The sequence below is a fragment of the Pezoporus flaviventris genome, unplaced genomic scaffold (genome assembly GCF_033815535.1).
Source record: "Pezoporus flaviventris isolate CSIRO_AGI_PZ_B2104156 unplaced genomic scaffold, CSIRO_AGI_Pfla_v1 ptg000013l, whole genome shotgun sequence".
Lineage (NCBI taxonomy): Eukaryota > Metazoa > Chordata > Aves > Psittaciformes > Psittacidae > Pezoporus > Pezoporus flaviventris.
In genome coordinates, this window is record NW_026892561.1 from 20589651 (window position 1) to 20617551 (window position 27901).

A 27901-nucleotide genomic window follows, 5' to 3' on the forward strand; every position below is an offset into this window, starting at 1 on the left:
AGTCACTTCACTTTGGTCTCTCTTGCTTTCCCTTCTTGGAAGGGCTGAGCCCTCCTTCAAAAGTTGTTAGCTACCACTCATAAAGCCCTGCCTGCTGCAAGAAGCCTGTGGCTGTAGGCCACCTTGTTTTGTCTGAAGTTGCTTGCTGGTACAGAGATGCAAGCAGCATCCGGCAGGTCACCCAATTTAGCACAATGTCTCATCCTTGGAGATTCCATGACAGTAGCTTGTGACCCTTCATAGACTTTTAAGAAGAAAAAAAGCCGTTTCATTTCCTTTCATGAAACACCCTGGAGGACTCTCAGCCTCAGGTGTCTCAACACAGCACTCTCCTTTGCTGGCGACCAGCAGCTAGTCACAGCACCACCCTAGGAAAGCCACAAAGCCAGCATGGGAAATGCTTTGGGAGATGGTGGTGGTGTGGGGTAGCCTGTGTCTAGTTAGCCCAATTTGTGGGGGAGTGGGCAGATGTCCACTGTAGCAACTATAGGCAGCAAAATCATACAAGGTTAGATGGAGCAAAGGGAGGGGAAAAGGTGAGGAGTAAAGCAGGACTGTACCTTCCTCCTGTGGCGGTGACCTTTTCCAGGGGCTGTGCAGGGTCCTTGCACCTCAGGGATGCTCAGCAGGACAGCTGCCTGCTTCAGCAGCCCTCCACTCTTCAGGACTTAAATAATTGTCTTTTGCTCCATGTTACCTGCCCTGATTTTGACACGATCACCTCCACTAGACTCCATCCCTGGCATCTGGGGGCACATCACAAGCAGGAGAGCAGGAGCCTGGCATGATCTGAGGGATGTGCAAAGTAGCCACAGCCAGTTTGGGAGGGGGGAAGTATCATGCATTTAACAAAATCTTCAAGGAGAGGAAGAGGCCAGGAGCGGAGGGAGAAGGAGGAAGTTTACAGACAGAAATGGAGATCTGGAGGCTAGAGGATGGGGATGGACCCAGCCCCCACGAAGCTCAGCCAGGTTTGGGGGTCATCACTTGCTTCTTTCTCCCTCCTTTCTTGGCTTCATAAATGGTGGGTCCCTTTCTAGATGCTGAGGGCTGCCTGCTCTGACACTGAGTCAGAGTAGAGCATCTCCCCAACTCCGCTTGCCTAGGGGGTGACCTAGGGTGAGTTGGAGTCACTTGGAGCCAAGGAAAGGTGAGACATGACATCTCCCCCTAGTAATGTTTTGGCAGCCATGCTTTCCCAAGGCTCTGCTTCCCTTCAGAAATGCACTATCCAAGATTTTTTAGTGCCAGGGGGAAGATTTTGTTAGCTGGGTTGCCCTATTCCCAGCCTGAGGAAGTTCACCTGCCACAGGGCACTGAGCCAGTTGTGTTACAACTGCCTGTTGCCAACCAGGATTCATTTGGTCACCGTGGTGAGAGGTCCAAAGGGCTCACATTAAAACTATTTAAGAAAAAAGTTCACCTAGATTCATTGAGCTTAAGTACTCTAAGATGATGCAGAAGAGGAAGCCCCTCTCTGAGCATGCTGGGAGGACGGACCAGTGGGACCATTTCCCAGTGACATGCTGGGAGGGGGGTGTCAGAGCTACTCTTTTTCGGGTCCCCCCCTTCCTCCCCATGTGTGAGGGGGAGGGTGGCTCCCTGAAAAAACAGACCAAACCATTCTCCTTGGGGCCGTGCTGCGGTTCCCTGGACATTGCTGCACAATGGAGCGTTGGCGCCGGGGGTGAGAGGCAGACACGGGCAGGAGGCGATGGGGTGGGCAGAGAGATGGAGGCACAGACTGAGAGAGAGAGAGAGAGAAGAGTGACAGAGAGCTGTGGGCAGGTGGGACATGAGGGCTGTCTCCCTGCAAGACCTCTGGCATTTAGCCGGAGGCATTGATGTAGAGCTGGCTCTTGAGGATGTAGTCGATGACGGGCTGGCAGAGGTAATCCACAACGTGCCCATCCCCGTGCTGCAGGGCCAGTCTGGGAGTGTGGGGGGAGAGAAAGTGATCAGAACCCACTTGGGTGGCTGGGGAGCACCCCTTTTCCCACTCTGTTGTGGGAGCTGCCCTGCATCACCCACCTGCTTTTGGTGGAGCTGACGACCGACATGGGGTGGTTTGAGTCATCCTTCACTACCAGGATGTTGTTCTGCGGGGCAAGAAGGAAGAGGGGAGAGAAGGGATGGCTTGAAAGCAGGTGTCTGCACCACTGGCCCCTCCACCCCAGAGGAGTCAGGGAGCTGCTGTTGTGGCCCCATTGCCCACCCCACCTAGCAGCTGGGAGCATCTGGCCTTGAGACATTTTGTGCCCTGTGGCAGAAGTGCTCCCTTGGGTAAAGAGAGGCTCTTGGTCCTCTTGCAATCTTCCTTGACCACATGTGCATCCACTTACTTTGTACTTGCGGAGTATGGATGAGTGGTTCATGATCCGGTCAGGGTCTGCTCCATCACGGGGCACCACCACAATCCCGAACTCCCCAACAATCACCTCCATCTAGGAGCAACCCAAAGTAGGGAGAGCTTTATAACCACCCCACACAAAACCTGCTGCTGCCTACCCCCACCACCCCATACCATGAAAACTGGGCTATGGATGGAGATAGGAAGTGAATTTGAGACTATCTCAAAGGCATTTGGCCAAAACTTGGAATCAAGTGATGGCAGGCATAGTGAGTGGTCTGCAGTAGAAAGGCACAGGGTTGAATCTTATCCTTAGATGTTGAGGGAGGACTCGTCATGGTAAAAGGAGAATGACAGCAGGAGGTTGCCCAAGGAGGGCATGACCTCTGCCTTGCTGGAAGGCTTTGTGAGCAGGACAGATGTGTTGGTTCTGACACACGCCTTGTAGGGTTGTTCTTCCAAGATTGTTTGAGCTGAGGCTGGTGGCCAAGTTTGCCACCATGTAGGGATGGCTCCTGCTGCTCACACCCATCTCAGGTGAGACAAACCAGGTCCTTCCAAAAGAGTGCAAGGTCAGCAAATTCAGGCAGCAGGAGTACATGAGGTGTTGCTGATGCAGAATGCCTCCTCTGCCTGTGCTTTTGACATCAAATTTTTGCATCCTTTGTGCTGGGCTTCAAGACTTGCCTCATCTCAGAATTTGCAGCCTTTCAGAGGAGATATCTGCCAACTAATTGTTTCTAAAAACCTCAGGATTGAAGACTTGGTAACTGATTTTAGAAATGATTGACAGACTCAAGGAAGGGGTCAGGTTGTGTTGACTGACTGATTTCAGTGAAGAGCCAGGGGAGCTACCATTGCCAGCAGTGCGCTGACTGCTGAGGGCAGTATGTGGGTTGGTAATCCAGCTCCTCCTCTAGGGCTGGTGCCAGAAAAATCTAGTTTCTGCTGCAGACCCTGTCCCTCAGGCTGCCTGTGAAGTAGGGTCAGGGTTGGGATGGAAGAGGCAGTGGGGATGCTGGGCACAGTTCCTGGGAGCGCTGGGTCTGGGAAGCAGGGAGGAGAAAGAGAGCCTAAGGAGGAGGGGCACAGAGGGGTGCCCAGCAGTGGTGACTCACGTCTGCCTCATTCCAGAGACCAGGGATGCAGAAGGACTCCAGCAGGTCGCTGCCACAGAGCAGTAAGATGCGAAGCTCTGAAGAGAAGAAGCAGAGAAGCTCAGGTAGGAACAAATGGGGCTGAGCAGGCACTCCCTGCCCTCCTCCCCATTGCACTTCTAGGGGAGGAAACTTCTGCACAGATCTCACCTACCAAAAGAAGTCCTGATAAAGATCCCATGTCCCTTCTCACATCCCTACTGGTGCCAAACATCAAATACCTCCCCCTACTTTATTTCAGCTCCTCTCCCATGCTGCTGGGTTGTTGTGAGCATTGCTACACGCTGTTCAACTATGGCTATGCTCCAGCCATGGAGGTGGGGTATCCCTGGGGAAAAGAGTAATTTCTCTATGCTACAGGCACCCATAATTGCTTTGTAATCTGCTGCAGGGGCTTCAGCCACAGGGCAATATGGAGAGCCCAGGGGACTGCTCAAAGCCCTGGCCATGGCTGTGTTTGCTTTAGCAAAGTTGATGGTGAAGCACCAGAGGTTTTCCTTGCTCATCTTAGAGGACTTTGATGTCCTCCCTTTCTTTGGTAGCTAGCACCAGGGTGAGATGATCCAGCATCCTTCAGTCACCACAGGATCTGTCATGCAACTGCTCCTTGAGCTGCATAGTACTGACCCAGAGGAGTCAGAGTGATGTGGAGGGGGTGTGTGTGTACTCACCAATCTCCTCGTATCTCATCACTGTCCCCAAGTTGGCATTTTCATCTGAGGAAAGGAAGCAAAAGAGAGGTATTGGTGTTCAGCCTAGAAGATGGGGCTGGGAGAAAGGCTGGGGACTGAAGTGAAAGCAGAGATGATGCCGGACCTTTTGTTTACGTACCCACAAAAGTGAAGCGCTCCATGGGTGGGCGAACGCAGCAAATCCGGCTCAGGCTTTCTCCCACCTTCCCAAGGATCTTTGCTAAAAGTGGAGGAGGCAAATTAATTAGAAGCTGTGTGACCACCTCATGCAAGTGCTTTGGCCACCCTGGTCCTGCAAGATACTCCTGTGCCTGAGAGCAGGAACTGCTCTCAGCATCTCCCCATTACCTCCAAAGCAAACACAGCCATGCCACAGCCTTAATTCCTGAGAGTGCTATGCTGTGCTTTGAAGGAACAAGTTGGACAGCTATAACCACTAAAAAGAATACAAGATGTTCATTTTTATGCGATTTAAGTAATGCCCCCTCTTATCCCCAGCTAATACCTCTGTGTCCCACATCACACCAGCTCTTGGGGGATCCAGCCATACCACTTTTCCTGCCAGTTCATCCCTGTGGGTACCCCATCCTGTGAGTACCAGGTAGCTTTTCTCTTAGCTGATTTCACCATGTGGACATCATCCAGCTGAAGCCCAGTGAGATTTCACAGCTATTTTAAGCTATTCTCGGCTCCCCTTGCTGCACTGGACACTAACTCCGTCATGTCCTCACCGAACCCTGGGCTTGGAGACTGATGAATGATCTGACCCCAAAATAAGATGATGAATCACTATTCCTAATGCTTGGCAGCCGTAGCTGGGAGGTGAGGGATGGATGTTCATTCCCCTCTTCCCTACCCTGCTGTCACCTACCTGCAGTGGGCTTGCTGGAGACGTTGTTGTTGTTCTGGTAGATGGTCCGTGAGGACTCGTTCTGGGGCTGGCCGATCACAGGAGTGATGGAGGGTGTGTTGACATTGGAGAGGATGCAGCCAGTCACTCTCTGCAACAAAGGAGAGATACAACTGGAACTGTGCCTTCACCCCAGCTACCTCCCAAAACCTTTATGACTTTGTATTGAGCCTCTGCAACGCAAGCTGAAGTTATCTCCAGTGACACGTAACTCCAGCCTCACTTTAGGATCCCCAGCCCCGTCCAACCTCACCACATAGAGCTAGGGCTAGCAGGACCCTGTGAATAATGACTTGTGATTAAGGCTGGGTATGGTGGGATTAACTTTTTGTGTGCACCCATAAGGCTGGCAGGGCTGCAGCCATGCTGCCTGCAGCTGGCATTGCCCCTGACACATGGAGGTGGTCATAACTGCTGATGAACAAATAAAAATAGTGTCTGATGATTCGGTGGTGCAAAGCCAGCAGCTTACACATTATCCTGGGAGCAAATGTGACCTCTTTTCCTTCACCAGTCCCTGCAGGACAAGGAAAGCATCTCCAGAGGCTCCCTGGCTTTGACACCAGAGTCCCTGGATGCACTAGACATCCTGCCAGGCTGGTTAATGCTTCTTCTATGCCTCCTGTCTGGGCTGCCCGTGAGATTGTATGGTGCTGTTTTATCCATTTCCTGTCCTTGATTTGCTCACTATATCCAAGTGTTGGCAGCAGTCCTGCTCCCCCCTCCCTGCAGTAACCCAAGGGCAGTCACCTTCCTCCTTGGCTCTCAGGCCTGCCTGGGCTTTGGAGGGACTTTTTGTCCTGGGTTTTATGCTCTCCAGGGACTTCTCAGATGCTGGATTTGCCTGCTGAGTCACTCTGTCAGGTTCATATATCGGTTTCATCTTAGCTGCTTGTCCTGGTTCCAGCTGGGTTAGAGTTAACTTTCTTCCTAGTAGCTGGTGCAATGCTGTGTTTTGGCTTCAATTGGAGAACAATGCTGTTAACACACTGATGTTGCTCAGTAGCACTTATCCTGATCAAGGACTTTCAGCCTCTCATGTTCTGTCACTGATGAGGGGCACAAGAAGCCAGGAGGAAGCAGAGACAGGACACCTGACCCAAGCTAGCCAAGGGGGTATTCCATACCACAGCACATCATGCCCAGGATATAAAGGGGGGAGAATTACCCGGAAGGCCCAGATCACTGCTTGGGTCGCACTGGGTATCAGTTGGCAGATGGTGAGCAATTATATTGTGCATCACTTGGTTTTTTTGGGGGGTAAGGGAGGCAGGGTTTATTCCTTCCTCTCCCTCCCTCTCTCTTTATTTCCTTTTATCTTTATTAATTACTATGTTTTACTTTTATTTCAATTGCTAAACTGTATTTATCTCAATCCATGGGTTTTAAACTTTCTTCTGATTCTCCTCCTCATCCCACTGGGGATGGGAAAGAGTAAGTAGGAAGCAATTAAGTACTTAATTGCTGGCCATGCTTAAACCACAACACTGGTGAGTGGGGGTACTCATCTACCTCTCTATCCCTCAGGGTAGAGCAAGCACTCCACATTAATGATTTGGCTTATGCCCATCCTCTCCTTCACCGCACTCCCCTCCTGGTGTGCATGGGCCTGAGATTGTTGCTGGCTCCAGCTGGAGGGCTCAATTTGCTTTTGCCATCAGTGCTGGGAGCTCAAAGTGGCACTGACAAAGTATCTCACACCTCTTGTGGGTCAGGATTTCAGGCATGTTCCTGCATGTCATCTGTCTGCCTGCCCCAGCCATATTTCAGTTGCTGATGTGCATATGCTGGTGCAAGAGCACCCCACTCCTGCACTTTCCCCACAGCCTCACCCCGGGTGAATCCACGGCACAAGGGCTGCCTCACCTTCATCAGGTCGCGGTGGTGCTCCAGCACGCTGCAAGTGGTCTGCCAGGTGTCCTGGTAGCACTCCCAGGGGTCCACCCTATGTGGAGCACAGCAAGGCAACATGGTTGGCTGATTTCACTGCCTGACCTCCTGGCCATGCTGCTTCCTCCCCACTGGGCCAGCCAAGCAGTGCCATGAGCAGCCACCATCACTCGCCCAGCACTGCCATGGACCATGTCCTTCCTTTAGCTCTCCGATTCTGTTCTCCCAAATAGCTCTGGAGACCTGAATATGTGCCTGGACATCTATCCACTCTCTGTCCCCAGCTAAACAGCTTTCATTGGTTTGGATGTAACTACATCTGTTACAACCCTGTTTTCTGAGGACAGCCCAAAGATGTTTCAGATCCCACCTCCGCCACCACATGCCACATGGCAGTGCTGGGAAGGGGAGAGACTGTGGGCTGGTGCTACAGGTATAGAAAGGGGAGGTGCCACAGCACAAGTCTGGGGTGGGCTGGGTGACTTTGAGCCTACCCAGACACCAGAGATTCAATGGGGAATCTGGGGGGTGGCAAGATCCCCTGAAGTCAAAGGGCTCCCTTGAAGGATGGTGTAACACTTATCTGTTCTTTGATGGACTAGGAGAGGAAGACCTCCAGTTTTTAGTTAAGCTTTGGCTGGGAGAGAAAGTCCATCCTGGAGCTCTAGCAGCTGGTGGCATTTCCACTTTCCATGCAGGACTTTACCACCACAGTGCCAGGAAAGGGGCAGGGGCTGTTGGTGCTGCTGCAGCTGTGGGCTCTTGCACTCACCTGATCCAGTCGGAGGACTGGACAGCCAGTTGGCACATGGTCAGGCGGTGCCGGCTTGAAACCAGGCCCTGCAAGAGAGGGTGATGGAGGAACAGTTATGGGAAGCAAGCATGATGCAGTGGCCAGCCTTGGCTTGCAAACCCTCCCGGGCAGAGCATTGGGCTCATTCAGATGAGACAGGCTATAAGGACTCTCTCCTGCTCACAGAAATTTATTCAAATTCCTGTTTGCTGGAGGGGAGGAGTCCCTGACTTGCTTAAGCCCTGGTTATGCAATGGTCAGTGATATTTTCTCAGCACCATCACTCTCAGGCCTGTACTACAGTGGTGCCAGAATGGGGATGGTGATTTCTTGATGAAATTTCTACAGCTTTCAGGAGAGAAAACTCTTTACTCTCCTAATCTGGATTTTCCCCACCCTAGAAAGTGCTTTTAAAGGCCCCTGTTTACATTGTTGCATTGAAATCATTCAGAAAAACAAAAACTACAAAAAACCCTAAAGTCCAAACCAACCCAACAAGATCACCACCAGCACTTTGGGAGAGAACATTTCTTTTTGCTGTCTAGTACTTTGGCTGGTTATAGGGTCTTGCTGCATTTTCTAAAGAGTGAGTGTTTTCATAATCTCTCTCCCCTTGGAGACCTTCCCATGGTCCAGAGCTACCCTGTGCAGAGGAGATCCATGAAAGGACAGGTGCATGCAGTGCTGCCCAGTGCTTGACCCTGGCTTCAGAGATACCATAACATATAGGCAGCAGAAAGGGAGAATGGGGACAACCCACCGTCTTCCCATAGGAGTCGTGCACGGGTGAGACAATGCCACCAATGACGATGAAGCGTCCGGTCTTGTGCAGGTAATCCCGGGCTCGCTCTGAAGGAGAAGGACAAGAAAAAGGGTGCAGGAGGATTCAACTGGACACACTGAGTCCCATAATGCCCCACTGCTGCCTACTGGCTTTGTCCAATGCCCATGGAGCAGCTCATTCTGGCTGTACTGGGTAGGGAAGGCAACCAAGTGAAGGGCTGGCTTCATTTTTACGATCCATTTCATTCAGTGCTATCCTTGGGGATGCTGAGCATGGACCTTCCTGGGGACCTTAAACCTTGCATGGAGGAGGATTTGGTGGAAGAAGGCAGGTCTTTCGCAAAAGCTAAATCACTTTCAGACTCAAAACCGCCTTCAACCACCTTGCCAGGACATCAGAGGGACAGCCAAGAGCCTGCATCATTGACAAGAACTGCTCTGCAGAGCCAGGCTCTTATAGCAGCTCTGGAGGAACTGAGCTCACGAGGAGAGACATGAAGCTGGTTCATTCACTTTCCTTTCCTTTCTGTTTTTCTCTGCCCATAAGCTGTGTTCATCCTCTCTCTCCTCATAACTTCTCCCTTCCTCACCTGCTACGATTTGCTACAAGCCAAACGCTTTCCTAACAGCTGGAAAGCATCTCCTAACCTCAACCATCACTTTGACAAGGAGCCCAACGATACGATCAAACTTAAAAAACCCAACCGAATAATGACAAAACCCACTGCCTTTGCTACCACTGGGGTACAAGGACACCCCTGTTGTTTTGTGAGCAGAAAACTTGCTGGCTCATGTGTCAGTGTCTGGCTGCAACCCCTGCAGGAGGAAATCATTACAGACTGGGGGATGGATGGATTGAGAGCAGCCCTGCTGAGAAAGGGATACTGGTGGGTGATAAATTGAACACGAGCCAGCAGCGTGTGCTTGTTTCCTAGAAAGCCAATCATGTCCTGGGGGCATCACCAGCACTGTGGCCAGCAGGTCCAGTGACAGGATACTCCCCTTCTACTCCTCCCTCTTGAGACTCCACCTGGAGTACTGCGTTCAGCTCTTGGTGCCCCAGTATAAGATAGACATAGACCTGTTAGAGGAGGACCCAAAGAGGCCATGGGAATGGTCAGAGAGGTTAAGAATTGGAGAAAGGTTGAGACAGTTGGGGTTGTTCACCTGGAGAAGAGAAAGCTCTGGAAGACCCTCTCGTGACCTTCCAATACATAAAGTTGGCTTCTAAGAAAAATTGAGATTTTTTTTTTTTTTTTTTAATCAGGACCTGTAGTGACAGGACAAGGGGCAACAGTTTTAAAGTAAAAGAGGGTAGAGCTAGGTAGGTACAAGGAAGAAATTTTTTTACAATGTGGGTGGTAGGACACTGGAACAGGTTGCCCAGAGAAGTTGTGGATGGCCCATCCCTGGAAGCATTGAAGTTCAGGTTGGATGGGGCTTTGAGAAACCTGATGAAAGATGTCCCTGTCCATGGCAGGAGGTTTGGACTAACTGATCCTTGAAGGTCACTCTCAACCCAAACCATGCTGTGAGTTTGTGATTTTAAGATGCGCTGCTGGTTGACAGTCTATATAAGAACTGCCATCTCATACAGGGCTTTATGCACAGGCACTTAGCACAGATGGATACCTGCCATCCTCACCACAAGACCAACACCTCATGTGCTACTGTTTTGGAAATACTGAAGAATTCACCAAAAGGAGCACCACAACAGAACCAAGATGTTTGTCCGCATCTGCTCCTTTCTCCTGGAAAGTGCTGGGATGCTGCTGGTGAGCTCCTGACCTCTAGCTCCAATACAGGTTTATCCCTGCTTGCTCAGACTCTGGTCACCCCTTGCTTGATCCAACTCACGGAAAATAGTTGCTGGGAGCTGCTCCTGCAGTATGAAGCCTTGATAGAGGAGTGGAAGTATTGGTCTGAGAGCACATCATCCCAGTGGGATGGGGGAAGCCTTTTCTGCATGCACTGGGAAGTGGGGGCTCAAATGCCCTGCATATGGGCTCCTGGGGTCTACCCTGTGTGGTCTTGAACAGACAGATGGAGCTGTCTGTTTGGGGAACAGCAGCTCCGCTATGAGAGCAATTGCAGTGTCACTCACAGCATGGTCCCTGCCACAGTTACCAGCCAGTGCCCAAAGTCTCACTTGCTTTTGGGCACTTTTCCCACCACTATTTTTCCCTTCCTTCCTTCCTTGGGCTGGTCCTGATGCAGCCGTTCATCCTGCTTCCCTCTCTGCCTGCAGGCAGGGCTGCCCTGGGCTTTGGGCAATGACAATTATGTCCTCCTCTTCTAAAAACCTCTTTGTCAATGCCTCATAGGGTTGCACCCATGTTCGTCACTGCTCTTCACCATGATGCTTTTACCTCCTGACACACTTGACTCCTTTGACTTTCAGCCCTTTCTCCGTCAAATTCTTGCTCCTCCCCCCACCAACACATGCTATTTAGTGTCAGCTGAGTCATCCCTGGGCTCTCCCCAGGTCCCCTTTCTGTGGTACCCATCACCTGCACCTCAGCTAGTCTCTCAACAGCCACATGGCTCTGACACCACTCCCTCCCTGTGTCACACCACACCAAGAGATTTACCAGAGACCTGATGCACAGCCTTGAGCTGGCATTTCCAAAAGGCAGGATAAAAATGCTGGTGAAGAGTTGCTAAACTCCTATGGGTGCCTCCTCCCACATCCAACATCCCTCTCCTGACCCAGAGCACATACATTCGCACCCCAGTGCTTCTCTGAAGACGCTCTCAGGGAAGCAAAGAGAGTTTGACACTGATGCTGGAGATGGAAAGTCCCATCTTTTCATGTCACAGCAGCAATAACACCTGCCCCCAAGCTTTTGCAGCTGTATAACCCACTTTCTTTACTTAAACTCTCCCTCTAGGTGTATTGCAACTGCCTTGTTCCCCAGGCACATTGGGGGCCGGTTGAAATTCAACAAAGGAACTATAGTTGCCATGGACTTTCCCCCCTTCCCAGCATGTTGAGCAGCCACAGGCCCCAGAGACAGCTTGTGGATTTGCCAGCCTCGATAAAACCTCTTCCTCAGACTCACCTGAAATCCCTTCCTTGGCTTCCATCCCAGCTGTTGTGCCCTGGGCATGCTAGCCCCAAGAGGGAGAAACAAGGGCTTGTATCATTTGATCAGTGCAGGGAGTAAAATCCAATTGCCTGAATTAGATGTACTGAAAGTTTCCCACCCTGCCCTCAAAATCCTGAGCTTGAAGGGATTAACTCCAGCAGTTTGGTTTGAACCATATTTTTTCATCTTTGCTGGTTATTTATCTGCTGAGACCTGTGTGGGAGCACCTGTATCTGTCAGCGGGTTTCACTGGTGCAGTGAAGGGACCAAACCCAACCCTGTGCATGACTATGATTATCGGTGCTTCATGGGGTATCTGGAAAAGCACCCTGTGGAGGAGCATACACACAAAAATACAGTACTCTGGGGGTTTTCTTTATCCTTTTTTTTTTTTCTTTTTCATGCACGAGGGGTTTTGAACCAGCACCATAAATTAAACCATAAAACTCCATGGGTGCTGGGATTCCCTTTGCAGCACACCATGGCAGCCCTCAGTAACCACTTGCCCAGAAAGCCAAATGTGAAAAAAAACCCCTCTTTCTTCTCCATTCTGCATTTTAAAAAGAAGAATCAGGGCATACCAGCAGCACTTCTCCCTTTCCAATGCTCTGTGCTTGCCTTTATTGATGTTACTGGCTTTTCCATCTGTGCCTTCAAGGTTAATCAATCAAGAGTGAGAGAAAAAAAAAAAGGCCATTTTTTCCCTGATTCTGCTTTTTCTGGTATCTTTCACACAAATCATGTTCCAGGACCTCTTCTAGATTGAAAAGAAAAGGCGTAAGTTACAGAAAACATCACTGAGAGACATTTACAGCAAAAAAACTCCCCAAAAAAACTGTAAAGAATTGAGCTATGATGTTGGAAGAGGAATTAAAAGGAGTGAAGAATTGGTTTTGGATGAGCCTACGAGCAGAGGAGGTTCACAGGAAAGCTACCCTAAACACCTTGGAAGCACATGCAAGAAGACAACTGGAAAGCTTGGAGCCAGCTGCCATCATGCAGGGACAAAATCCAGGCATGGTCTTGAAAAAGCCAAAGTGGATCCTCCCTGATGCATGCTGTCTCACAGGAGAGCTGTGGTTTCGGATGTGCAGAGAAGTCAATATCAATGGACCACCATTTACCTTTATATTGTAATGCAATTAAAAATGCAAATCAAAATAAAAAGGAAATTTCCTAACAGAAAAGATGCCACTGTGTTTTAAATGAGCACATCATTTTGTTATCCCTGCTTTGCCCTGACTCAATTTTACTTGTCTAAAGAAGATGAAAAACACTGATCCGTTTATCTCCATGCCTTGTACTGCACCTTTATAAAGTTCCCTCTTTACACATAACTCCACAGTCTCAAGGGTGACTGATGGTATTAATTTGCCTTGAATTTTGCTGGCAAAACCCAACAATTTTGCCTATCAATTTCTCAAGGTCTATATTTAAACACCCCAGCACCAAGCATGGATCTTCAGGGAGTGTAATCCATGCAGGTGGCACATCATCTCAGCTCCTGCTCTCAGGAGTTCATGCCAATCTCTACCACCATTGCCTGCCTTCATAAAATGTCTTATCCTGCAGAAAACAGCTCCTCTCTTACGTATATATGCAAATGATTGGAAACCCAAGGTTGGAAACCTGTATAATTCTTGGGACTGCAGGTAGAAAAAATATTTGCCTGTTTCTACAGCAAGGCAAACAGCTTCAGCAGGACAGATCCTATGGGATGCTGAGGTGTCACTGGCCTCGCAGTACTCAGAGGGGTGTGCTGTTGGGAGGAGATGGACGTTGGTGCTCAGCGTTGCAATCAGAATTGTTCATTTGGTTTTTAACCTGCACAATATTATTTAGAGAAACCTGTAAAAACAATGTTGCTCTCTGAAGTAGATATATAAAAGTTGGGATCTACATTTTTAAGAGCTTGATGTCTACATCAGAAATACCAAACAGAATTTAAATATGCATTGACAAAAACAACAAACCAACAAAAAAAAAAACAAAACAAACCCCCCTGACTATTAATCTCTGCAAGGGAAGTATTCGGATAAATGTGCAGGCTATAAAGCAGTAGTATGGTGTGGCAAAGAGAGGTCTGAGCCAGGAATGGGAAGACCTGCCTTCTGGTCCTGCCTTGCCTACAACTTGCAGAGCATCTCTTCACTTCCAAAACTGGTGCATTCTCATCTGGTTTTGAGGCAGTGCACATCCATTTGCTTGTAGGGCTGCATCCACTGAGTAACTGTACTGGCTTGCTCATGGCTCTGCTGGTTTGCTTGTTCATGTAATCATAATCTAAGCCAGACCTTCACAGCCATCCACTTCAAAGCAAAAGCCTTTAAAAAGATTGTGTTTTCTTAAAGGACGTCTCAAATCCCATTTGGAGAGGAGCTGTGCTGCTAGCAGGGCTGGCACTGCAGCAGAGCCACCCTCACTTCTGGGGCAGAGAATCCAGGAAAGGCTTCAGCCAACCATGGCTTCAGCCGCAAGACTGCAGCATTAGTTTGCAGCATCTAGGGTCTTCCACACTGTAACCATGATGCTGTGTTTAAATCTTCGTTTATTTTTTCTACAGATTGATTCTTCTTAAACTGGCTTCAGTGGCTAAATGGAGAGGGCAACCAGCAGCCATAGCCAAGCCTGTTAGAATGTGTCAGCTCATCAAGCCTTGAGTCATATCCTCTGTACAAGGCAAGATAAAATGGCTTTAGGTCTTGTAAGAGACCTCAGGGATGTTGGTAGTTCATTCCCCACCCCAGGCTGTAGTTGCAACACCTCCTGCCATGAGCAGGAGGAAGTGTGGGTTGCAGCACCTTGAAACGTTGGGTGATCAGCAATGTGGCTCCATGTGAGGAGCAGGTAGAAGTTGGGCAGCAAGGACAGGGAGACAGAATGGAAATCATGGCTGGCACAGAAAGGGCAAAGCAGGTGACTCTCCTGATGTCCTTGGATCTCCTGCCATCCTTGGGACTTCTTCTGCCCTCAGGTCTTCTGCTGTCCTTGAGTCTTCCAACATGAAGAAACCAGGGCATTGCATGGTATGAGGCTAAGCTGAGGAGCTCCACACGCAAGCATGGCTGTGGTCATTCTTGTGGGTTTCTGGAAATGGGACACTAGGTTTGCTGGGTCGTAAGTTTGAACTGCTGTGGCTGCTCTGATAGTGTGGTGCTTCCTCCAAATCCCTAGGTCCATGTTCTCAAAAAAGGCCTTTTTGTACTATTTTTCTTTTGTGTCTTTCATGCAAAAGATGCTGCTTGGGGTGATCAGGTTTGTGGTCTCCCTGCAGACATGGCTAATGCCAAACACACTGCAGTAGGTTTGTATTCTTCTTATCATCTGTATTCCTTACACTCAACAGTCTATGCAGCTCCTGACTTCCTCCCCCCCCCCCACCCCCTTGTGCAAAGATTTTTGCCTGGGAAAGAGTAGATTTTGGTCAGAAAAGCCATCAGTATCAGGAGTCTCAGTGTGCTTCTTTATTGGTTTGTTGCATTTCTGACCAATTTGTTGTCATTGAGCTCAGCCTTCTGTCCCACCCCTTTCCTGGACCATTTCGTGCCTGTGATGTCCAGAGACCACACTGCACCTCAGAAAACACCCTCTGGTGTTTTCATTTCTATGAGCACTTTATAGCCTGCAACACCAATGCAAGGATGTTGGGTTAGAAGAGAAAAGGTTATTTCTTTTCCAGTGTAAGTTGTCCTTAATGCTTCAGACAGCCCGCATGGCTTTTAAACATTGTTGACATAAATAAACTACCAGTGATGGACCCAGCCAAGACATCCATTAGCCCACTGGCAGTGTGCTTGTGTAGTGGAGACCTTTCAGCCACAGCTCCCAGCTCCATGCCTCCCAGCACAACCCCTCTGAGGCAGCTGGTGGTTGACCTTAGCCTTGCTATGTTGGGGAGCAAACAGGGGTGACACTCAGACCTTTTCCAAGCACTGGTGACACCTCCCTGCTGCTCCCTCTCCCCTGCAACTGCATTTCAAATATTTTTGGCACCACCACTTTCCTGCAAGGGAACAGTGAGGAAAAACAGAGGGTACGGTCCAGGGCTACAGAAATGGTAAGTGATGATTTTGTCCAGACTGAATGAAAAAATATCTTCCTGCTTCCCAAATAGGAAATAAGTGCTTATTTAAAAGATGTTTCCCTTTGGCGTTTCTCAGTAAGTGTATATAATCACAATGTTTCGGCTGCTCTGGCACTGCTCCATCACCTAAATTGATGTTAATGAAATCAAATATGCCTCATGTTCAATTTTTCAAGGTGTAATTTTAAATTGTGTTTGCTTTGCTTTTCTACCTGGTTCAGCTACACCACTGAGAGTTCCTTCTTCTTTTTACTTATATTTTTATTTTACAGAGGAATGCCACCAGCCAACTCTGAGTTATGCCCTTCTCCCCAGGGGGGAGCCTGCAGCCTGCTCATGCTCTGCACCAGCTCTCTAAAAACACACACAAAGTAGCAGTGAGGCAAGGAAGTTTTGCAGTCTAAATCGCTCTTTGAGAGCCAGCGCAGAGGAGGGTGCACAGCCATGAGTGATGGAGAAGGCAAAACCATTTCCCTGATGTCCCATTTTCATTTTGAGCAATTTGGCTTCCAGCATCCTTAGATGGGAGGTGGGATGCAGCCACATGTGCCAAGGGCAAGGCAAGTGCTTTCCCGCTGTCTAAAATACCTTCTCCTGCAGGAGAGAGTGACCCAGATACGCCAGCACACTTTGTTTTATTCTCGAGCTAGCAGCACTTGCAGGACCTAAATGTTGCTTCCTAGCCCGAGACCAACTCTGGCAAGGAGCCAGCAGTTACTCTCAGCCTAATTAAGTGGTGCATGTGTATGTGTGTATATATATATATATATATATATATATATATATAAAAATCCCAAATCATATACATATATATATATATATAACTCTGAATTCCAAATCAAGAACACATTAATCAGAGATGTACTCATCTTAGAGCCCACCTCTCCCTACCCCAGGGCTACTTTTTCTGCCCCAACCAGTGTCTTTATCCACACCTCACCTACAGCTGCACCTCAGAGTTGGGGAAAACACTGGCACTCTGGACTTCTTGGAGGGACAACATTTCTACCAGAAGAACAGGCCCTGACCACTCTCCAGGGAAGTTTTTTTCTTCTGGAAAGAATCTGGAGGAGAGGGAGAGAGTTGTTCTTCATCACAGGGTTGACCCTTCTCAAGGGAAGCCTGGGGAGATACCAGTGTGTCCCACTGACCCAAACAGCATGTCCTGCCTCAAGCTCAGTGCCTCATAGATGATGTCAGTCAGATTCCCAGGAGGCTTTTGGTTGGCAGAAAAATCCTATTAAGCCTCTAATACTTAATGATTTTCATCTCTGAGCTAATTGATCTGTTACGCATTTCCTCACCACCCCCTGTCAGCCCATAGCTGCACCCAGGCACCATAGAATTAGCAAATTTGGAAGGGACTTCCATGCTAAATGGCTCCAGTCATTGCTGCACATTTCTTTTAATAGCTTTTTATAAGCTGAAAAAAGCACTGGCCACTAAATATCTCAAAACTCCTCATGGAAGCAGATGCTATGAAAGGCCCCAGAGAACTGACACTGCAGCATCTGACCCTCCAACCTCTCAGCTCCCCACCAGCCTCCAACTTTGACAGCCACCTGAGTGATGACTAACAGGACTCATGCTATCACCATCTGTTGACCACTCATGGTTTCATGGCAGAAAAAGTGAGATAAAATGTTTAAAACAAACAATCAAACAAACAAAACCACCAAACCCACCCCCCACCAAAAAAAAAACCAAAAAAAACACCAACCCCAAACCACAAAAAAGGTTGAAGACTGAGTCACAGTGAGCTGACTTAAAAATAGCAAAGCATTCACTAGAGACCCAACAAAATGGGGCCTGGGCAGGGAGCCTGGCTGGTTGCAGGTGATCTGGGTTTCCAGATGAAACTTATTTTACATCATTGAAGTTGAAATTTAAATTGAAAGCATCTTATTTTCCCCTCTTCTTTTCACAGTTGGAGTTCTGCAAGGGGTGGTGCATGTGAGAAGGCACACAAGAGCCCAGGAAGAAACTCTCCAGGCCCCAGAGCTTGAGAAGAAGCATCTGAGGAAGAGTCTGGCAAAGTAATCCAAGCCAAAGTACATTTTGACACTGGAGAATCCCACCCTGCTCTGGTGCAGCAGGTGGGAGCAGGCAATACCTATCAGGTGAGCAACATGAGAATCATTAGGGACAGCTGCTTCTCGAGTTGAAGCTGCCCCCAGCTCTCCCAGGTAGGGACTGAATCTACTTTTATGTCAGGCAGCTGATACGCAAAGTGCTGTCACTCTCACCACTTCTAAGGAAAAGTGATACAATTTATTGCCCAGGGATTTCCATCCTGGTATCACAAGGAGAGGAGGAACATGCTCAGCCCCTCACTGGGTCTCACCTGAAGGATGGGCATCTAAGTTCTGCCAAGGTGGATCACCTTCCACCTGGTAGTTGACACCCGGATCTGCTGCCTGGGCATCTTAGAGGAGTTCAGCTGGTGAGGTAAAGGGAAGCACCCTGGTAGAAACAACTCTTAACAGATAAAAATGGATGAAGACCTCATTTGAAGAAGGATATTTTTTGGGCTTCCTGCTACAAGACAGCATGGAAGCACCTTGCTTAGAAGCCTTCAGAGAGGGATTAAGCATCTCCAGGTAAGAAGAGTGTGTGCATGGTATTGAAGTGAACTGTTCTGTGGCTGGTGCATTAGCTGGCCACTCCATAAGTCAGCAAGGAGTACAGCATGCACACTGTAGCATGGTGGAGTGGAATAAGTTTTCCTCTTCCAGTGTAGTACTTTCCTTAGATTTTTAGAGAGAAATGTGCCAAAAGGTGCATTTGCCAGCAATAGGTGTAAATGTTCTTCTGAGCACTTGGGTTTATTTAACTACAAACTAGAGGAATAAGCGTCATTGCAGATAGACTGGGCAGAAAGCAGTTGCAGTGATTTCAGCTGAAATTCGTCTCTCCTATAGGGTTTTCAAGGCTAACAGCTCTCCAGCTGGTGTAAAGTGATGTAAATGTGCCACCCACAGTAAAGCAACATCAATTTTCGAAGCAAATCTGGCCTGGAGCTGGTATTCTGTGGCTCTATCTCAGCTTTGATAAGAATCTAAATATCAGGAGCAAAAATAAACTGTTTGGCAAGCAGAGGGGAGGGTGTTCCAAATAGTCCTGACTGCTCTGTTTGGAAATGATTTTTATTGCCATGGGCCCATGGATAGAGTCAAACAGGACAAGGGTAGCAGCAAAAGGCCCTTGGTGAATATTTTCATTATCCTGCCTGATTTTGTATTTCCCTTTCACCAGGATGTGGGTGGCACATCTGAAGTAGGACAGGCACCTCAGTGTTCTTCCCTGGAGAGGTCCCATCTCAGCTAGCCACCAGCTGGGAAATCAGCGTCACCTAGTGTTTTGTTTTGTTTGTTTTTTTTTTCTTAATGGAATGGAAAAATAAAATAAAAATAATAATTAAAAAAATAATAAAAAAAAGCTTTCCATGCTTGTTTTCCACTACCCTAATTTCCCCGTGCAAGCACTCTGTTTTCACTTCCAAGCCATTGTAGTACATCAAAGGCAGTGCTTTGTACACCCTGGCGCATGTAGTGCTGCTCCTTCAGGCTGATGCGTGGCAGGATCATAACCTTCCCAGGAGTGGCAGATTTACAGTCCCTGATTCCCAGTGGAATAGAGATGGGGAGCATTTGCCTCGTGGCTCTTTGCTGGTCTTGGGTTGCCTCTACGTGGGGCTGATCCCTGTGCTGTGAGTTTGACCCATGGTTTGTCTTTGCTGGCAAAGCATCCAAAGGTGCTGATCCTGGCAAGAATCTGCACTGGCTGAACCAGGACTGTGCAGGCAGAAAACATCCCATCTACAGAAATGCAGAAAGGCCAGGGGGATGCTGGTGATTGTATGGAGTGGTGAAGGCAGCCAAGGTAGGACTTCAGCCTTGTAGTGGTCATGTTCCCATTCCTGCTGCTGTGTCTTGCCTGGCTGTGTGGCTCAGCAAAACCCTCTCTTTCATAGATCTATTCCTGAGACCCCATTTCCGCAGAAGAAGAATCAACAATGCCTTTGCACAGAGCGAAGGCACCAGAAGTAAAGCTATGCCTTTTGGCATTCCCAGCCCAGCTTGTGAGATTTTTCTGGAAAAACTGGATTTTCTAACTTCTCTTGCCAATAAGCCCTAGCAAAATGTTATTTCCTCAGGGATGGCTTAAGCTCAATTAGGGGCTGCTGGATTTTCAATGAAAGCAGAAACCTTTGTGGAGCCGTCGCTGAGCAAGTCCTTCCTTGTCTGGCTCAGAGATGGGCTCTCCACCCATCCTGTGAGCAGTTCCTCTGCATTTGCCTCCTACTTCAGCTCCAAAACCGACTTATCCCAGTTCTCCTCCTGTGGGGCAAGCCCTATAGTGGCTCTTGAAAATAGGTATTCCTAAAGACTCCAGATTTTTCTGTTCCCAAAGTGTGGATTTATCAGTTTTTTGCTGGTGTGACCAAGCTACATCCAGCAGCTCAGGCGTATTGAAGGAAATCAGTTGATGAAAAGGGAGAGGAAAAAAAGAAAAAAGTGCTCCTGACCTAGGTTTATCTTCTCCAGTCATGACTGCACACTATCAAAAAATGCAAGCAAAGCTGCTCTGTGGGGGACTACAGTTGTACCCTGTTCCTGGTTTGTTTTCAGGGCTGTGATGGGCACTACTGACTTTGCCCGGCTTTCTCCATGCCAGGCACCCTGAAAATCTATCCCTGCTTGGCTGGGCACTTCTGGCATCACAGGAAAGCTTGAATTCATGGGTTATAAAAGCCAGAGAAGGCATGCTCATCTCAAAATACAGAGCAGCCTTGCCATTCTCGCCATCATTTCTGTCAGGTCTGTCTGTAGCTGCTTTTGGCTCCCTGGTCCCAGGTGGAGGTTAGGGTTAAGGTTAGGCTTAGGGTTAAGGTTCAGGTTACTTTTGCTGCACATTCAACACAGCTGGACTGCTTCTGCTTGCCCCTTGCCATCCCTCGGCACAAGTGGTGGGACGTGATCTTGACCTTGGCTCCAGTGCATGGCTGTGCCTTCTACCTCGGCTCAGGGACCTCTTGTAGCCCCCCTGCCTTGCTGACAGATGGCATTTTGAAGGCCAGAACATGCAAGCATGAGGATGTCTGTTTTGGGGCAGCTGCTGCTCAGATGCACAAAGATCAGCCTAATGGTGACCTGCTTCTACCTGTGTTCTCCATCACTACAGTACCTGACACAAGCCCGCAGCAGCCTGGTAGGGAAAGCTGAGATGTAAGTCCCCCTCATTGCACCAGCTGGGACAGATAAAGTCACTTGCCCAAGGTCACATGAGAGACATGGACTGCCACTGCTGGTGTTTAACATTGAGGTAATTGATACCCTCAGCATTGCGCAGCTGCTGTGAAAAAGTATCAGAAAAGATGATGCAGGAGGTATGAGCACCTTAGTAAGTGAAAACAGTTTTTAAATAGAAGTGGGCCCCTGTTTCTTGAATGAGGTTGTAGGACTGGATTTCTCACAGCAGGATTTGTTTATAGTCAGTGGAAGTAAAAGGAGGTATGTGGCATATTTTGGGAGGTGGCATTGTCAGAGACAATGTCTCACAGACTGTAATAAATACTGCTAAATATTTAAGAGTTTATAAATATTTTAAAAGAATCCCTGAGTAGTTATTGATGGAGTTTAATCTGATGCTTGGGAAAACTCCTCTCTTTGGGTCATAAACAGGAGATGAGATGCTTGAGATATAAGAAGCTGGTGATAAAGACCATGTATGTATGGGGTACAGTGATGGGAATGTGACATTAACTGATATGTAATAGCACCCAAAAGAGCCATGGGTGTTGCAGTCCTGCTGTCCCTCAAGGCACAGCACCCAAGAAACTGCAGTTTCAGCACACTTTGGTCAAGTGCTGGGATTGGAGGTGTGTCGGTGACTCACTAGCCAAGGCACAAGGCTGGGCTGACAGGTTCCACTGTTTGCCACCACTTAGAGCCAGGAGCACGTGGCTGGGCCCTACCAGACCCTTTGCACCTGTAAAAGATTTTGGCTGTTTGCTGTGATTTCAGCAGCCTGGGTGTCAGTGGAAGCTCCTCTGTGTGTTGCAGTGCCTGTCCAGCATCAGCTTAAGCTGCTGAGAGGTGAGCATGGATGCTACAACTCCCCATGTCCAATAAATCAACCAGGGTGTTACAAGTAATGTCTGTTCTGGCTCTGCCCCAGGTCTGATCCTTCCACTGCCCCTCTGCCTGTGCTGCCTGAGCTCCCTGAGCCGTGCCAAAGCTATGCAGAGCACAGCTGGGACTCAATCAGGACCGGTCTGACTGTCATGTCCTCCCAGAATCCCATTACCCACCTCTCACTCCATCGATTGCTCCAGTTAATTACACATTCAGATTTCAGGCTGGAGACAAAATGGAAACATGAGGCAGCCTTGCAGAGGCTTTGACTTCTTACTCATGTTGCAGATGGCAGAGGCAAAGCCTCTCTCAAGCTCCTGATGAGTTTTTGCTAGATGGGGGGGAGGGAAGAATTTGCTTCTGGACATTTGCACGTATATTGGCATTCAAGCAAACGAGGAAAGAGGGGGTAAGGGTGAGCTGTCATTCTGCTCATGCATTTCTCCCAGCAATGTCCCAGCCGGTGATATTCTCATTTAACTGCTCTGCAGTTCAGTCATCTCAACAAAATAAGAAAAATAAAATCTGGAAATTCAGGATATTAAAAACACACACCATTACAAAAAGCCTCAGCTCCTACCTCTTCCTCCCTCTTTACCTTTTTACTTGCAAAACTGCATCCCTTCATCTCACAACCCTCTTTACATGATGCAGCAGACCTCAGTGCTGCTCCTCTAGAAGGGCTGTGTTGAATAATCAAAAAGCAGCTTGGTGGGATTTTTAATTGCTCAAATTTTCTTAAGAAGCCATGCAACAGAGAGTTTTACTTTTGATGGCAGAGTCCTCTTTCATTGTCTTCCATCAGATATGCTTTTTGCCAAGCTCCTGGTTGGGATATAAATTCTCTTCAATAATGTGCACGCAGGATAGAGGGAAAAATTAATTCTAAAGACAAAAAAGGTGGAGAAGGGAAAAACAGTGGAGATTTGCTGACTTTCAGGAGTCACCCTATATACAAGCTATGTTTTTCTGTTCTCATCCAGGTCCAAGTGCTGTTTGAAATGAAGTGGGTGTGAAACGCTATGGCTAAGCAAGTTTAAAACACCTAAGGTAACAAGACCACGTGAGAAGGCCACATCTGAATGACATTTCTGATGAGCAGAGGTATAAAGAGGGACAGAGATGTGTCAGAAAGGGTCGATTTTGAGAGGTGACCCAAGCCCTGGAAGTGAATCTGTGTCAAGCTACTCTTAGAATGGGACAGAAATAAAACTGTTTTGTGAACAAGACTTTTCCCCTGAAACCAGAAGTTTGCATATGAAATGCTGGGTTGTAAAGAATTTCAGAACTTAAAAAAGGCAAGAAAGAATGTCTAACCTGCCAAAATGGGCAAAGTGGGCATTTACAGAAAACCTTTTTCTTCTACAATTTAAGAAAAATTAATGAAAAGACAACAGGAAAAATAAATCAATATCAAACACTGCAGGGGAAACAGGTGAAACGTCTATCCCATGCTAAGTATTGCTCTGAGTGTCAGTGGGAAATTAAAGTGAATTGATTTGAGTTTGGGTGTGTATCAGCCATGCCAGCCAATGTAAGCAGCTGAGCTCCCCAGTACCAGCCAGCAGTGGGGTTTTCATGCAGCTTTACACAGGACTTTCTTCTGAATCTCACTTTTCTCCAGTTACTAAAACTTCTTGCATGGGATCTGCTTTTCCTTCTCTGTACCTCTTTGGGATATAAATGGAATTTTATTCCAGACTAAAGGCCACCAGTGTTCATGTCAAGTTTTAGAAACAACCTCTGCCCTCTTTTCTCCTCCTGCCTTTCCTCCCCACCACATTAGCATCCTGTTTCTCACAGCCTCATAAAGCTAGAAAATACAACTCAAATTTGTGACTCAGAACATAAGTATATCTCAAAGCACATCTGATACCACAAATAACTCGGAGTGTTTTCAGGGCTATGTGGGCATTTGTCTCAACCCTTTCGTATGGATGGCTGTACAGCACCATATCTCACCTACTTTTTTATTATATATTATATATCTTATGTTAAGTATTAGTTTATATGTATGATATTAGTTTTATATACATAGACATGAATCAGCCTCATCTGGTGAGTCCTAGTTACCCAGTCTTGTAACTGGCAGAGGACAGTGGGAGCCCTGTTTATATATATTCAGCTTTGCACTGATGCAAGGGTCAGTGGTGAGTTGCAGTTGCAGGTCTGGTATTGTAAGAAGAATACCAGCTTTCTGGAAACCCAAGGATAATGGTGATACGGAGTCTTAAATTCACATGACTGGTGGAAAAAATAACTCAGTGGAAACCTTTCCCTCACTAAAAGAGACTTCCAAAAAATTAACCCATCTCTCACTCAGGCAAAAATCCTATTGTCAAAGGTGGCTTTTGGCCTGAATAAAAAATGGCAAGAACCGTACTGAGAAAAATTACGGTTAGCATACAGGGGTATGTCTACAGTGCAAATCTTATACTTCCTTTTGGCTTAATTAGTGCTATGTGTTAATAGATAAATTGTATCTCTCTATACTACACAAAAAATAAAAAAATCCTCCTGTCAGGATCACAAACCCCACATATTTTTCCAAAAGATAAAAACAATATTTTTGCAGAAATTCAGCTGTTTGAAATGCAACATTTACAGGATGCTGTACTGTTTCGGTTGGACTCATAGCACAGAGCTAAACAAGTAACACAGATTTTGGTTGAGATTCCCATGGCTTCTCTTGATTATCCCTTTAGACTTGGGGCAAAGTGTTCCTCAAACAAAACTGAACCGGAATTTAGAAGCTAAATTCTGTGTCCTTTACTTGTGAAAGACTCATTTTTCCCTACCAGGTATTTCAAGACTTGTATTCCAGCATGTCTACCGGACATATGCATACAAAATTTCTACATCAAGCCATTCTGTATGAGCTAAAACATATCTTTCTGAAAGATACCCAAGTCTTGATTTACAACCTTCAGGTGACAGAGGATCCATCAGGTACCCAGGTACTTTGTCCTCCTACTTGATTATCTTCACTCAAAACCATATATGTAGTTTGATGTTGTGCAGTACCCAGACTGCTTCTGGCATCTCACTAGTCCTTAATCCACTGAATTAAGGAGGCCCCTTCTATCACATATGACATATCTGTCCCCAAAGCAGATACTTAAAGGCCATTATTAAGTTGCTCTTTAACACCTTTAAGGATAGATTCAGACTGAGCCTTCCTAGATTCTTGCCACAAAGCCTGGCTTCCGAAGCTAACATAATTCTTATTACTGCTCTTCTAAAAAAAATTTTGCTGATGCTATACAGGAAAATAATACAACCTTTCTTCTTTTGCTTGATGTTTCCCTGCTTATATCTACAAGGATTGTATTTGCTGCTTTATTTACAGCATCACACAGTTTGTATTCAGTGAGCTATGTACAATCACTCTTCAGTCCTTGACACAGTCACTGTTTGGCAGAAGACGTTTGCCTGTTGTTTATGTTTGACAAGCATTCTTCCTTGCTGGACCATATGACTTTGCATTTGACTTCACTGTTTGAACAAGTCCTTTTTATTAAACAACCTGAATCAGGCAGCACAACTGACTCATTACCATCATTAATTGCTATTCTACACACTTTGGGGTCATTGGCAGGGATTATGTATTTTCTTCCAGGTCATAGACAAAGATACTGAACAGTACTGAGAAAAAAAAAAAAAAACACCTCGTTGCAAGTCTCCTAAAAATACCCGCTGCCTATCAATATCTCACTGATCCTTATCTTTTAAAATATACTTTGATACTGTTTTTTTGTCCACTGAATATGGGCCACATTGATATTTTTAGTATTACTTTTCTTAATCAAAATGTTATCTAGGACTAAATAATGTGAATTATAGAAACTATGTTTTATCAATAGTTGCTTCTATCAGCCAAGTCCCTGTAACTTCATTTAATTATTATTTTTATTTTTAAATAGTTCCTCTTGTTCCTTATTTGCAGCTTTTTAGCTTCTGGGATAGGATTTTTTGATATTTCTGGTGCATTGGTGCTTAGGGCTACATTTTGCTGGCACTTATGAAGTGGAATAACAACGTGATCATTTGCATCCAAAAAACCATAATTTTTCTAGCCTACTGCCCAACTCATTATGTTCTACAAAAACAGTGTCTGATGCAGAAATACTCCAAGCTGATATCAATTATTTTTGTGCTTTGAAATTTATGTACAGCTCTTAGAAACCCCAGGGATGCTTCTCCAGCTGTAGCACAAGACCTTCAGCATCAGCTCCCCAGCCCCAAGTCTCTTATCAGACGTCAAGGGTGGTTCCTCTTTCTGCACTCCAAGAAGGGATATTAGAGTAGCTGATCTTTCTACTCCCATTTTTTTTTCAGTGGTCTGTAGTGGACACTTCACCCTCACAGAACTCCTTCCCATGCTAGGTAAGTCACTGTTTGCATAGGGATCTCCAGGCATTTCAAGATGTACCTGAACTGTCAGTATTTATGGCGTGTCGGACTGCCTTTAACAGAGGCTGCCCTTCCTCCCTCTCCTTCTCCATCCTTCCCTCATTCTCTTCCTCCCTCCCTCTTGTCTTGCCTGAACAGGCTGTAGCAGTGATTATAGCATCCCCATCATTTGGATCATCTCACAGATGCCCAGTAATATCAATCGTCTCACATGAGCATTTCAGATTCCTTAGACCTATTATCAATCTAAAGGGTGGGCATTCCATTATTTCAATTAACTGCCTATATTTTTGTACGCTTCTGCCATACCTATCTTTAGCTGCTTGGCCCAGTCCCTCCCTTCCTCACCGGTCACAGAGGATATAAAAGTGCTGCAGCGAGCACAGACTAGGAGACCAAATGGGCAAGTGGCAAGTTACAAATACCACCAGGAGCCCCTGCCAAGACAAACCCCGGGGGGTTGTTGGGGGCGGGAACGTGACAAGGTGAGTGCAGGCGGGGAGAACCAGCTATCTTAAGGGAAGCATAGCCCAAGGCTGGACTCCAGCCCTTCTGCTGATGGTTTATCGGCGCGGTCGGAGCCGAGGCCCGGACCGGCCTCCGCCAGCGACGCCTGCAGCACCACCCCCCGCGGACAGCGCCCGGCTGGGGTTGCCCCGTGGTTTTCCCCCGCCCCCGCACCCCCCACCCCACCGCCTCCGCCGCGTGGACCCCCGGGAACGGGGCTGCACCATCCAAAATGCACCTCAAACACTGACCCCCACCCGCGGTGCTGCCCCGACCCTCCCCCTCCTCGCCGCGCCGTTGCCGGGGTCCCAGCTGGACTAACCGAACATCTGGATGTGGCCCTTGGTGATGGGGTTGAAGCTGCCGCAGGCCAGCAGGATAACGTGGGTCTTGGTGGTCTCCGTCATGGTGCCGGCGCGGCCCTGCCCGGCCCTGCCCGGCCCTGCCCAGCCGCTTTTTGTGTCTCGGTGCGGCTGCGGCAGCGGCGGGAGGGAGGGAGGGAGGGAAGGAAGGGAGGAGGGAGGGAAGGAGGGAGCGGGGCGGCGCCGCGTCTGCGGGAGCGGGGCCGCCCTCCGCCAGGCACAGCCCTGGGCACGCACGGATCCACTGCACGGGCAGGTGGCAGGGCACCTTGTACAAGTAGCCAGGCGAGCACAAGCAGATATGGCACACACACACACACACACACACGCACAAACTCAGGCTGGCGGTGCACCCCCCACCCAGGGGCTGAGAGCTGCGGCCACACAGCTGAGTACGTACACGCCTGTACATATGTATACACATGGGCACACGAACACACACCCACACGTACACGGGCACAAATATGTGTATGCACAGTTGCAGAGACATGTGCCCACTCACACACATACGTATACATATGCACCTACATATGGGCACACATCCACAACCCTCGTATATGCGTACACCCACACAGATATACCTCTCTCCTCCAAAGACTGCTGGGGAAATGTGGCCTGCCAACACCCCTCTATGCTGTACACATACAGAGGAGCTGTGCCCCCTCCCCAAGCAGTGGTGACACATTGGCATCCCCAGTGCTGAAGAGATGTAACACACACCCACCTGCACACAC

The 27901-nt window shown here is 47.8% G+C and overlaps 1 protein-coding gene across 1 annotated transcript; it reads right to left on the reverse strand.

Moving 5' to 3' along the window:
- Nucleotides 1-819: 819 nt before the first annotated feature.
- On the reverse strand, nt 820-27309 carry NMNAT2 (nicotinamide nucleotide adenylyltransferase 2). The gene is made up of 11 exons (XM_061452082.1): nt 27128-27309; nt 8553-8641; nt 7772-7839; nt 6976-7054; nt 5071-5200; nt 4339-4419; nt 4179-4223; nt 3469-3545; nt 2343-2444; nt 2032-2099; nt 820-1931 (listed from the first exon to the last, which is right to left on the reverse strand). Exons 1-11 carry the CDS (start codon nt 27210-27212, stop codon nt 1829-1831), a joined length of 927 nt encoding a protein of 308 aa, XP_061308066.1. The 5' UTR covers nt 27213-27309; the 3' UTR covers nt 820-1828.
- Between the last annotated feature and the right edge of the window lie 592 nt (nt 27310-27901).

Bases quoted from the DNA above. Each gene is read 5' to 3' on its own strand.
- NMNAT2 (XM_061452082.1), bottom strand. From the start codon at position 27,212: ATGACGGAGACCACCAAGACCCACGTTATCCTGCTGGCCTGCGGCAGC. The intron at 2,445-3,468 runs GTGAGTCACCAC...GGTTGCTCCTAG, and splicing joins GTCTCTGGAATGAGGCAGAC to ATGGAGGTGATTGTTGGGGA. The intron at 2,100-2,342 runs GTAAGTGGATGC...CTTGCCCCGCAG, and splicing joins CCATACTCCGCAAGTACAAA to AACAACATCCTGGTAGTGAA.